The sequence below is a fragment of the Arachis ipaensis genome, chromosome B03, assembly GCF_000816755.2.
Source record: "Arachis ipaensis cultivar K30076 chromosome B03, Araip1.1, whole genome shotgun sequence".
Lineage (NCBI taxonomy): Eukaryota > Viridiplantae > Streptophyta > Magnoliopsida > Fabales > Fabaceae > Arachis > Arachis ipaensis.
The window spans coordinates 44,442,966-44,455,219 of record NC_029787.2 but is presented as its reverse complement, the minus strand read 5'-3'; the positions used below and the strand labels follow the sequence as shown (position 1 = coordinate 44,455,219).

Sequence of the window (12,254 nt, the reverse complement as noted above, 5' to 3'; positions counted from 1 at the left end):
GTAATAGATCATTGATTCTCAGACTGTCTGGCTTCTGCCTAATCTTTCGAAATGGGTAATGGGCCCGTCGCCAGCACATTTCCTAACAACAAGAATAACAACATTTTAATAATAAAAAATGGAGCCCAACCCAATAAAGCCCAATTAAGCAAAAATACCAAAAATGGGTCTGGAACTCAATCATCGTCGCTAGAGGCAGCAGCACCACCGTGGCCGCTACCATTTATTTTTACTTTTTAGACGCTTTTAATTAATTATAAAAGAAAAACGCAAATTCATGATAAGAATCTCTTTAAGCTCCTTTGCTTCTTAAAACCTTTATTGTTTCCCGACCCAAATGGCGCAAGATTCCGAGAAGAAGTTCCATTCAATCATGGATAAGCTTTTCCATACTCCTAAATCACCTTCCAGGTTCTTCTTCTTTTCCTTCCTTTCTATCATTATTATTGTTATTACGCTTGAATCTTTCGATTCTGTTTTATTATTATTATTTCGCTTGAAACTTTTGATTCTGTTGTTTCGTTTGGCAACATTCATGAAATGCTGGATAGTGTCACAGATGAATGCTCAATTAGTTTGTCCGAATTTTGAATTTTTCTTTTGTTTTAATTTTTTAATTTAGCTGTAACCGTAAGAGATGTATGACATCGTAAGATTTGAAGCTTTTGGCCTGTGTAATGATTTGTTTGCGGATTTAGTTTAATTCCTTGTTTCTGAATCTTTATTTATTTATTTTTTAAATCAGGTTTTGTTTGAACTAGGTATTGATATTAGGAATTGTGTGTTTATCTATTCAGTTATGCTAGATTGCTAGTTGAGGATTTGCTAGTGGTAGTTATAGATAATATAAGATTCGCAGCAGTTCCAGTTGTTTAGTTAGAATCAGTTAGTGCCTGAGCTGGAAGCACTTGTTGCGCTGCGCTTCGTCCATGCATATAAACTCATTCACTGATAGTTGAATTTGTGGATTCTCATGTTTCTCTGATATCCATATTCTGAATCTAAGTTTGATAACTAATAATGTGTTTATATGTTTGCAGTTCATCTGGCATGCAACTTTTGAGTGGTAAGAAGCGTCCTTACTCAACTTCATTGGGGACAATGGAGCTGAATCTGAGAGGGGATGCTGCTGAGGTACCACACTCGTTGTCAGCCGCAGTGGGAGCAACTGAAGGAGCGCTTTGTCGTCCATGGGATCGTGGTGACTTTATGAGAAGATTGGTCACATTCAAATCTATATCATGGTTTGCTAAACCCAAGGTACCTTTTCATTTTCCATCTATATATCATGGTCTCTTTCTAGTGTGGTGTACTTTATCATTACTTTTAACATTTTCTTAATATTATTATATGATTTTTCTATTTATATTTACCCTTGAATAAAAAAGGAACATTATGCTTGTATTGCAGAAATTTAATGAACTCTCCATTCGTTTAAGGAAGGAAAAACCTCTGTGACGGCGCAAATAAATTGATCAATTTTATTCACGACCAGAATATATTTGTTTGATACACTGTTGTTGATATTAGTGTTAAAAAAAATTACTATTGAGGAAACAAATGAATTCAAACTCGACAACTGAAATATTATTATAAAATTTATTTTGAAGAATAATTATAATTTTTAGACGTCAATTTTATCATGGCACGGCATCTCCATTACCAAAGAAAGCCCCTTGCCTCACGTTTCCTACTTCCGTTTGCCAACTTTCTTTATAGATATATTATTTGTAACATTTAAACTACGGTGGCTTATGCTTTGACTTATGCCATTTACAGGTTGTAAGTGCTGTAAATTGTGCTCGAAGGGGTTGGATAAATGTGGATATTGACACTATAGCCTGTGAAGCATGTGGAGCACGTCTGCTTTTCTCAACACCAGCATCTTGGAACCAGCAGCAGGGTATGCCATTCTTCATGTTTGTTATATAATTCACTGGAGCAATCAATTTTATGATTTTCTAATTAGTGTTCCATTAATTCAGTGGAGAAAGCTGCCCGGGTATTTAGCTTAAAGTTAGATAATGGACATAAGTTACTTTGCCCATGGATCGACAATGCCTGCAGTGAAACACTGGCACGGTTTCCTCCTACAGCTCCTCCAGTGTTAGTTGACAATTTCAGAGAACGCTGTTCTTCTCTTTTGCAACTCTCAGCTCTTCCACATATTTCATCTTCAGTTATAGAGCACATGCACAGTCCACTATTGGAAGACTTTCTTGGACAATCATTGTTTCTTGATTTTGGAAATGGATCTGCCAGAAATTCTGACATAGAAATTATTAGTAGTCAAGAGGAACTCAAATTGTATTACCAGGTAATAACAAGTGTACTTCTGTGTTCTAGTGACTTAATGATAAATGCATTAGATGAATGATCTTTATTTATATTAACAAATTTCAATTCTCTCATTTATTCTCTTGAAAACATCTTTGTCTATGCTGGCACTTCTTTCATTCCTACCTTTTTAATGTAATTTATTGGTGTTTATTTGCAGTCTCAAAAGCTTATAAGTTTATGTGGTTGGAATCTTCGCCCTCTACCTTACATAGTCGATTGCAAGGATACAAAGGAGCAATCTGTTAGAAGTACAACTATTCTGGACCGTTCTCAAGTAGTTGCTGATAACAACAATTTTGAAACGAATGAAAACCTCAAGGATTCTAATGGAGAACAACTAGATCCCAATTCTGCAGTTCTAGAATGTACCCTGTGTGGAGCTACTGTTGGATTGTGGGCATTCAGCACAATTCCTCGGCCTGTCGAATCACTCAGAATAGTGGGGTATGCAGAAGTAAATTGCAAAAACGATTCTGTGATCCAAGACAGACAGGGTCAGGGTGTAAATAATAATGTGTCTGACATTGCAACTTCGTCAAAGGATATGTCTTCTAGTCTCAATATGACGATTGCAGGGGGTCCTCCGCCAACAAAGCAAAATTTTAAAGCCATAATATCTCTGCCTGTTATTGGTCAGAATTTAAGGGCTTGTCTTTCTTATGACTCGGATTTTAGAGATCATGTCTTTGTTGATGGAGATGGTATTCAGGCAGATTCACGGAAGAAGATCAGGATTCAGGAGAATCCTGATGATAACATAGTTGATGCTTCAAATAAACAAATTGTTCCCATGTCATCTGAAATTAGGGAAAGTTCACATGATCAAACTGGTTCTAAAGCTAGTGCTCGTGATTCTGTAGTGGATAATGTTATAGAGAGCACCCATCATGAGGGTGATGGATTGAACAGTTCGGCTGAAGGTGACCCTAGTAGCTTGCAGGTTAGTTTTGATTTTCTGTTCTGTCAGATGGACAATTTATTTGATCAACGAGAGAAAATTCTATCTCTAGATCATTGCATCATGTATTCATAATTTATAACAAACTGAAGAAAGTATAGCAAGTGATAGAGTTTCTTTGCTTGATCATAAGCACTTATGATGTGATGTATTTTTGGAAATTGGAAGTGGGGTTAACTTGTTAGACAGAGTAAAACATAACTATATTGCTGTGCAGAAAGATTGACTGAAGGTAATCTCTTTCTGTTTCACAGAAGAATTTGGATGGAGTAGTAAATCGTCTTTCAAACTATGGGGCCAAAGACAAAGTAGAAAATTTTGTCAACAGGGAGGATCAACATTGTAGTTTAGGTCAGTACTTTGGTTTTTTTTCCCCTGATAAATTTTTACCATTGACTGTAAATGTGACTATGTGAGAGACAATTTGTAGATATTGTAAGATAAATGAAATGTTTAAGAATATTTTTTTCTCCTTTTGTTTTACACAGAAAGAGACATGAAACCAACCACGGCTGATAAAACAATGGAATTTAATCCAATCAGGCATCACAGATACTTCTGCCCCTGGATTGCATCCATAGATGACATGGAGCCAGGGTGGAAACAAACATTATCTGCTTTGTTTCATCAGCAAAATCATTTTCCACATTCACCAAATAGATCTCCAACATCTATGCTCATTGTTAAGGTATTTATTATGAATCAGACTATTGCATACTATAATAATTTGGTAGTTCGCAACATCATGAATAAGAGTGCTTGGTTTGACCTTATGTTAATTTCATTAGAAAAGTGATGCATTCAACTTTGACAAACCTATGATTGATACTTGAAACCAATTACTAAAATATAAGGGTTTGAATTTGGTATAGAAGAGTCAAGATTAACGTGAGCATTTTTTGTCTATTTATGCAAAGTGAATGTTGCCAATCCCATTAATAAAAATCATGGAAATGAGAGTTTTCCTCCCCTCTTCTTTCTTTATTGTTTGCCCTTTTTTTAGTGGAATTGTCACATGAGGAAGTTCAGCATCTTACCAAATTGTGTGTGTTTATGCAGGTGGATGACCCTGTAAGTTCGGTTAAGAAGCTTTTCTTATCTCCATCTACTAGAAGAAAGCTTGCTCACATTGCAAGCCAAAATACAGAGCATAGGTAGTCTGGGCTTGGGTAAAAGAGGGTGTTCCAATTCTGACATACTTCCTCTTTTCCTCACCGTAGTTTCTTTGTGTAATTACATGCCAAATTACCAATAGCATGTTATTCCATTTTAAACCTTGTGTAATGGTTGTAACAAAAGTTCAATATTGTTTTAGAGATAATATATCTCGGCCAATCCCCCTCATAACGAAAGAAACTAAATTTGCTACATCTTAATTCTTATGATTCTCAATTACTTTGCCCATTGGAATTGGGCTGTAAATCTTTTTCTCCTCATTTTTCTATGGCAGACACTACGATCAGCTTTGATGATAAAGGAGATTGTTATTGAACGATTATATGTTCCCTTACATTGACACTGTAAAATCAACTGAAGATGTGCTAGGCTAATACACCACAGTTTGTAATTATGATTTTTGAATAAGGCCTGTTGAATCCTCTTTCTGCTACAACAGCTCTCTTGTCTCCTATTAGCTTTGCCACCCTGTTACATCAATATTACATATTATAGGGAGAATTAGTGTAATTTACTTATGTTAAATTGCAAAGTCTGTCTGTTTGACTCACCTGAAATAAGGAGAGCTTGTATTCTCTTGTACCGTTTTCACTTGACTAATCCTCTTCACAACCTCCATTCCCTCTACTACTCTTCCAATCACCAGAGTAGAAGAATCCAACTCTGGTGAATCCTTTGTGGCAATGATAAACTCTGTCCCGTTAGGATCAGCTCCAACTTCTTCCTGATCAATCTCCAGCTTCCCTTTTCTTGCAACCAGCTTCAGTTTCGGAGGCGGTTTTGAAGGGTCTCTCACAACAATTCCAACACTCCCAGCAACATTCTTAGCCCCAGAGCATGTCTCATACTGTCTCTCCCACTCCCCAACCAGAGTATCAGCAGCCAAATCACCCCCTGTCCCTTTTGCAATTTCGGCGTCCACCCCATAGGATCTAAGTCCACCATGCTGCACGTAATTTGGCATGATCTTCACAAACTCTTTTCTTCTGTAGCTAATGCCAGCAGCTCCACTCACAATCTTGCTGAACCTATTGACCCCTATTGGAACATCATCTCCATAGAGACCTATGGTAATCCTTCCAACAGGTTCGCCATCAATAGATACATCCAAGAACACTTGCTTGGTTGGTTTTCTTTCGGTGCAGTTAGGAGTGGTGGCATTCAAATTATTCTCTTCTCCTTGTTGATCAATGTTGCTTGTGTTGGTAGTAACAGCAACTTCTTCCTCTGCTCTTGCTTTGGAAACTTCCACTCCCTGAGAACCCAACAGAAGTAGCAAGCAAGAGTTGCCGTAGATTGCGAGATCCCTACGCGATATACTGCATTGCTGTTTGATTGTTGGGAAAGATTTGGATGTGGGTTGGAGATGAAATGGCAAAGGGGTTGGTGCTGAAGAACGGGTTGGAGTGTTGAATGGTTGTGGGGAAGGTAATGATGCTCTTGTGTTTTGTAGCATTTCTATGGTGGTTTTGGCACTGCTTAGGAACTGGTTTATGTTAGTGTCTGCATCAGTTGTAGCAGGTGCAATGAGATTATGGGATTTGGAAAAGTAAAGGGAGGGAGAAGAATAGATAGAATGATGGATACTGAGGAGATTTTGTGGATAAGAAACGTGGAAATGGTTTATGTTTTATGGCAGCTATTTGCTCATAACTTACTCTAAAGGCTAAACCTTGTTCCATATCACACTAAAAATAAGATTAATTTTTCCTCTTGTTAGATAATAAATTAGGAAAGGTGTTCAGTAATTTAAACATTGATTTTAATTAATATATATTATATATATTTTTATAATTAAGATCAATGATTAAAAATATTGATATATTGGTATTTTAAGAATATTTAAAATTCTTTTAAAAAATTAATAATACGTGACATAAGTATTTTGTAATACATTATAATTTAATTGATAGGATGAAGAGAAAAAAATTCTCAAATTTTTAACTTAAAGACAAATAAATTTTTAACTAATTAAAAATGCAAAAATATCCTTAAACTTCTAAAACACGAAATATTTAATTTTTTATATCTAAAATATATGAGAATAGATAAGTCGTCTCAAGAGACTTAGATTAGATGTCTCATTTTTTAAAAAATAAAAGATATTATTGTATTTTAAGAACTTATATATCTTTCAGCTAAAAGACCTATAATCTATTTGTCTTTTTTTTTTAAAAATGATTTATCTGATTTTTCAATCATCAAATTGAAATTAATAAGCCTTGTAGGTGCCAACTTTCCAACCGACGCTTTGGCCGAGTGGTTAAGGCGTGTGCCTGCTAAGTACATGGGGTTTCCCCGCGAGAGTTCGAATCTCTCAGGCGTCGTTCTTTTTATTTTTCATTTTTTTGTGGTTTTGAAACGTAAGGGTTTTAGGGTTTGCTTGGAAGTTGTGTAGGGTTTAAGACAATCGAAATTCAGAGCAAACTACACACTCAACCAAAAAAATGTCGAGCTCCTCCGGTTTCACCTCCATCTCAAGGAAGCTCTATCGTTCTCTTCTCTCCGCCCGAAGCCCCTACACACTCAACCTGCCACGTCACTTCTCCACCACCAACCCCCTTTCTGACTCGGACGAGTCATCCCTCCCTGACTCAGACACATCACCCGATTCTTCCTCTGAACAGCAGCAGCAAAAGTTCTTCGATCGCCCCCTCGAGAATGGCCTCGATGTTGGCATTTACAGGGTCTGGTATTTCGAAATTCTTCTTAGGTTTCACTTAATCATGATTCAATTGGATGAATTAATCAATTAGTTAAGTGATTAATTAATCAATTAATTAATTAGTTATACGTTTGTTTGAATAATGTTGCTTTGTTATTGAAAGGCTATACTGGTGGGTGAGGCTGGGCAGAAGCCGGTTCAGAAGAAGCTGAGGAGTGGGACAGTGATGACTCTGCTGTCAATTGGGACCGGTGGGATCCGCAATAATCGAAGGCCTCTCGAAGGTGAGAAACCCTCTGACTACGCCAACCGGGGCGCCGTTCAGTGGCACCGTGTTTGCATTTATCCCCAGAGGCTTGGAAATCTTGCAATGAAAACTGTTCTTCCAGGGTAAACAATTAACAAACCCTTGTTTGGATATTTACAAATTCTGGCAAAATAATTCTTCTTATGTATAGATGAATTGTTTGTTCATTTGTTGTTAGTTCAATCTTGTATGTGGAGGGAAACTTGGAGACCAAGGTTTTCGCAGATCCAGTCACTGGTCTTGTCCGTCGAGTTAGAGAGGTTGCTGTTCGGAGAAATGGTATTTTCTTTTTCCCATTAGTGCTGGTTTGATTTCTTAAGTAATTCTCTGCTGTTTGTTTCCTAGTTGACTTTGTATTTAATTGCTTCTCTTTGTTCATAAATCCATAGGTCTTTTTGTTTTCTCAGTTTTGACTTTCGTTTCTGTGATGCTTGTATACAGTTTGTCTGTTGCAAATTAGTTAAATGTGGGTAGGTAGCCAGAACTTGGATGATAAAGATGCCTAACCATTTGTGATGTTGTCATTTTGGGCTTGTGGCTCTGTAGTGTAGGGTTGCATTGTTTATATAGTGACTTGTGTCGCTGGCATGGTTTGTTCTGGCTTTCCGAGTTCTACTGAAAAGAAAATGGTCTAGGATTGTTGCTTACGATATTATCTAAACAAGCTAATTGGGTCAAAACTCCCACTCGATGACTATGCAGAAGGTTTTTGTTTTTGTTTCAATGTTCTGTCTTGTACACTAGCTCACAGCTCCTACTTGATACCATACTAACACTTTTATATGTTATTAGAGATTAGGGACCTATATATTGTGAATAGTGTTAGAAAGCTTTCTGCAAATTCGCTGCTACTGAAAAGTGAGATGAAATAAAGTACAGTATCCTTATTGATAGATGATAGAAAATAGGTGGAAAATATAAATGTTAAAATTAGGAATAGGATATTTCATAAATTTTCACCCGATTTATCTTGGTTGAGGGTATAACATAGAAATTTAAAAAAATGAATTCTAGATTCCTTTCATTATGATATGCTAGGAGAATCCATATGTTGTCAGCTTGAAGTGAAAGTGTGTTTGCATTCAACTTCCAACAGTTCTTCATTTCGGTTCTATTGAGCAACTGCCTATTTTCAGCTCAGCAATGTACAACCTACTGTTAATTGTGTATGACATGTTGGAGATTGTCAATGTTAAATACCTAAGGAAAGTGGAAAACTGCACCTTAAAAGCCAGCTTTAATGGGGAAGAACCACTCTTCCCACACTACTGATTTTGAACTTTGGGCACCCCATAGTACCCAAAGTCCCTAACAGTCAATTGATGGATCTAGGAGATATGACAATTTTATGCCTGGTGCATTTCTTGCAACTTCCAGGAACTGAAATCATTGATATGTGTATTGGGTTAATGCTCTTGAACAACTATTTTAAGCCACTTTCTACATACTTTCTTTCAAGTCTTGCCCTTTAGCCGTGGTTGATATGATCCATGATTAAAATGGTAGTTTTCAAATGACAGAAGATTGCGTGAGAACTAATATGAAGATGCTTAATGCAATTCTATTCGTTCTGATACACAGGTCGAATTGTATTCATAAATCAAGGTGGTGATGATGACCAACAGAAACAATATGAATCCACCAGAACTGTTGGTTATTACTAATATAGATGGATGCTGTAGGTACAACGTGGAATTCGCTTGGCAACGGAGAAAATCTCAAGTTTGTTAACTATATTCTGATTTTGATAATTTTTTTAATGCAAAGTTCGAATTGTTGCATGGACATTTGACATTGAATGATTACTGTCCTTAATATGTGCAATGTTATGCAGGGAATCTCAAGGGCTTATGTATGGCATGCTGCTAAACGTGTTATAGTGCAAACATTTCAGTCTATTTTTGCTTTGAATTGGAAGAATGATTCTCTTTATGTGCCATTCTTTTTCATAGTCAATACCTTAATTAAATTTTAACACAAATTAACATTATTGAATGCATTCATGATCTGTATAATAGCATTAATCAAATTGATATGTAGGTTCTTGTTTTCGGACGGTATTAGGTTTTAGCATAACATTTACGTTGACATCACCTTTATTATAAATTAGTAATAAACTAATAATGGTGACTTCAGGGATGATGAATATGATGAGAACAAAGCATGTCACATCTTGGCACATATGTGATATGACATACTAATGCTAATTAAGAGAATTGTTTAAAAGTAGGATGTACCTAACTCCACTCCCTATTATTATAGCATGTATTTTTATGCGAAAGGTGAAAATAGGGAAAATATTCTTTTAGTAGAGATGAAGGTACCTAATACATGCCTGAACGTTGAATTTAAAATGGGCAATGAATCACTTAAGAATACTATGAATCTCCCAACTAATACCCAGATTCGGCAGGTTCATCGAAATCTAAATAAGTAATGCCCCTTTTTCCTTGTTTCTAGATAAGAAAGCAACAATATATCATTTAGAAATTATAAAATGGTATTCGTACATGAATCCGTATGTCCTCATAAATATTATTATGAGGAGTGTTAGGAGCTAGTAATTTTTGTAATTTGTAGCTATTAAGTAATTATTAATTATATTTTTAATGATGTAAAATTTTATTCAATGGTATGAAATTAATCACTCTTCTTTTATTGGTTACATACTAGTTAGAATTTAATAAAATTGTTGGTTCCTAAATTTTTCGTATTATTATTATTATTCGTTTTATTTGGGTAAACATGTTTTATTTTATTATTTTAATTATAATGGGAGTGGGGTGAATATGAGGGGACCGAATCCCTATCTTACGAATTACGATTAGTTAATACAATAGGACCAAAAAGAAAAATAAATAAATAAATAAGTTTCATCACCATAAAGAAAATTACCAGAGTCCCCACCTGCATAACTAAATTCTATTTATCAAGTAAACTCCAAATTAGTTCTTAATGAATTTTAAATTGAATACTTTAATCCTAATAAATTTTTATTTATTAGAAGTCTTTAAAAGTTATTTTTATAAATTAGTCTATCCATTCGATCCTTTATTTTTAATTAAGAAAATTGGAAAAAAAATTAATTTTTTACACATAATTTTTTGTTTTTTTTTCTAAAATAAAATAAAAAATTTTATTATTTTCTCAAACACGATTTTTGGACTTTAATTCCCCAAATACTTTTTCTTGGTATTTGGGCAAGTTCACCGAGTTCCCCAGCAAACTCTATAAAAAATAGCAAGTTCGTCTTACCTCCGACGAATTTTATATATTTTATAGAGTTCGCCGTACCTTTCCCAAACTCTATAATTTTTAAAGTTTTCAAAACACACGTTTTTTAATCCATATCATTGTCTCTAAAAGAGTATATAAATCTACAAACAGTATACAGGAGTATACAAAAATACACAAACAACAAGGAATATTTAACAATAGCAACCATTATTATCGTCTCCAAAAATACACGGATACATCGGAATAAGCCATATTTAACAAGAATTTTTTTAATTAAAAAAAAACTATTTCCCAAAAATAAAATACGACTTATTCTTATGTACTCTTGTAATCTTGTGTATTTTACTTTCTTGGGAAATAATCTCGCTACGTTACCAACAATATTTCTGCCAACTTCTGCCAACTCTGGTTTATGACTGTGTTTAATAGAAGTGTCTTTATTGATGTGTCTAATAAAAATATTATTTTAGGATTGTATCTAATAGAAGTGTCTTTATAGATGTATTTCCTGGATGTGTCTCTTTATACATGTGTTTAAAATATAATAATTAATTATTATTAGCAATAAGTTGGCAGATAATATATTGGTACCTATACTTTTTTCTTTGGGAAATAGTTTTTTTGGGAAATAAGTCATATAAACTATCCAAAAAATAAGACGTATTTTATTTTTGGAAAATAGATTTTTTTTAATTTTTAATTAAAAAAATCTTTGTTAAATATGGCTTATTCCGGTGTACCCGTGTATTTTTGGAGACGATAATAATGATTGTCATTGTTAAATATGGCTTACTTTTTCTAATTTATAATTAAAAAAATTCTGAAAGAAGCCATGCTTGTTGTGTGTATTTTCGTGTACTCCTATATACTGTTTGTAGATCTATATACTCTTTTAGAGATGATGATATGGATTAAAAAACGTGCATTTTGAAAACTTTAAGGGAGTTCGGGGGAGGATACGGCGAACTCTATACAAATTTTTATAGAGTTCGCCGGGATAAGGCGAACTTGCTAATTTTTATAGAGTTCGCCGGATCTAACGAACTTGTCCAAATGTCAAAAAAAAATTTGAGGAATTAAAGTCCAAAAATCATGTTTAAGAAATAATAAAATTTTTTAGTTTATTTTAAAAAAAAACCCTATAAATTTTATATAAAAAAGAGTTTATTATAAATTTTATAATTTTCAAAAATAAAGTATCTAAAGAATTTGTAAATATAATACATCCTTAACCCTGTGACCTAATTTTTGGGCTGAGATAGGTCTCTTTATTTAATCTTAATTATAATAGTATAATCTTTTTTACCTATATATTTATATGAATCACGATGCACATAATTAAAGCTTTCACTTTTTCGTTTGTAATTCCAGAAATGTGAGAAAAGGGTGTCCATGTATTCATGAGCAAGTACAAATAAGAGACACACATGTAATTTTATACATGTCTTAGGTACCCGACCTTATCATATCATCATCATGATCCACTTTCTATTATAAATATTTTATAGGAACATAACACGCATAAGTAATTAATAGAGCAACCACTTTGTCCTATGTGCTTTGTATGCCTT

General features: G+C 34.4%; 3 protein-coding genes and 1 non-coding gene across 5 annotated transcripts; 3 read left to right on the top strand and 1 right to left on the bottom strand.

Annotated features, from left to right (window-relative positions):
- LOC107630396 lies at positions 257 to 4,666 on the top strand. The gene is made up of 8 exons (XM_016333504.2): positions 257 to 411; positions 1,041 to 1,260; positions 1,780 to 1,903; positions 1,986 to 2,317; positions 2,498 to 3,280; positions 3,553 to 3,649; positions 3,787 to 3,986; positions 4,358 to 4,666. The coding sequence occupies exons 1-8, from the start codon at positions 338 to 340 to the stop codon at positions 4,454 to 4,456; spliced, it is 1,929 nt and encodes a 642-aa protein (XP_016188990.1). The 5' UTR covers positions 257 to 337; the 3' UTR covers positions 4,457 to 4,666.
- LOC107630397 (peptidyl-prolyl cis-trans isomerase CYP26-2, chloroplastic) lies at positions 4,763 to 6,097 on the bottom strand. Its single transcript, XM_016333506.2, has 2 exons — positions 5,026 to 6,097; positions 4,763 to 4,942 (listed from the first exon to the last, which is right to left on the bottom strand). Exons 1-2 carry the CDS (start codon positions 5,928 to 5,930, stop codon positions 4,840 to 4,842), a joined length of 1,008 nt encoding a protein of 335 aa, XP_016188992.1. The 5' UTR covers positions 5,931 to 6,097; the 3' UTR covers positions 4,763 to 4,839.
- On the top strand, positions 6,720 to 6,801 carry TRNAS-GCU. The gene has a single exon. It is a non-coding gene; the product is annotated as a tRNA-Ser (tRNA).
- Positions 6,819 to 9,497, top strand: LOC107630398 (single-stranded DNA-binding protein, mitochondrial). 2 transcript variants are annotated; one of them, XR_001618274.2, is made up of 5 exons: positions 6,819 to 7,161; positions 7,303 to 7,529; positions 7,625 to 7,725; positions 9,028 to 9,168; positions 9,281 to 9,444. XR_001618274.2 is itself a non-coding variant. In XM_016333507.2 (4 exons), exons 1-4 carry the CDS (start codon positions 6,922 to 6,924, stop codon positions 9,108 to 9,110), a joined length of 651 nt encoding a protein of 216 aa, XP_016188993.1. In that variant the 5' UTR covers positions 6,819 to 6,921; the 3' UTR covers positions 9,111 to 9,497. The 2 variants fall into 2 exon arrangements, 1 of the variants encoding a protein (XP_016188993.1); XM_016333507.2 differs by having other exon boundaries at positions 9,028 to 9,497.

Bases quoted from the DNA above. Each gene is read 5' to 3' on its own strand.
- LOC107630396 (XM_016333504.2), top strand. From the start codon at position 338: ATGGCGCAAGATTCCGAGAAGAAGTTCCATTCAATCATGGATAAGCTT. The intron at 1,261-1,779 runs GTACCTTTTCAT...TGCCATTTACAG, and splicing joins CATGGTTTGCTAAACCCAAG to GTTGTAAGTGCTGTAAATTG. The intron at 3,650-3,786 runs GTCAGTACTTTG...TGTTTTACACAG, and splicing joins GGATCAACATTGTAGTTTAG to AAAGAGACATGAAACCAACC.
- LOC107630398 (XM_016333507.2), top strand. From the start codon at position 6,922: ATGTCGAGCTCCTCCGGTTTCACCTCCATCTCAAGGAAGCTCTATCGT. The intron at 7,162-7,302 runs GTCTGGTATTTC...TGTTATTGAAAG, and splicing joins TCGATGTTGGCATTTACAGG to GCTATACTGGTGGGTGAGGC. The intron at 7,530-7,624 runs GTAAACAATTAA...ATTTGTTGTTAG, and splicing joins ATGAAAACTGTTCTTCCAGG to TTCAATCTTGTATGTGGAGG.
- LOC107630397 (XM_016333506.2), bottom strand. From the start codon at position 5,930: ATGCTACAAAACACAAGAGCATCATTACCTTCCCCACAACCATTCAAC. The intron at 4,943-5,025 runs GTGAGTCAAACA...TTGATGTAACAG, and splicing joins ACAAGCTCTCCTTATTTCAG to GGTGGCAAAGCTAATAGGAG.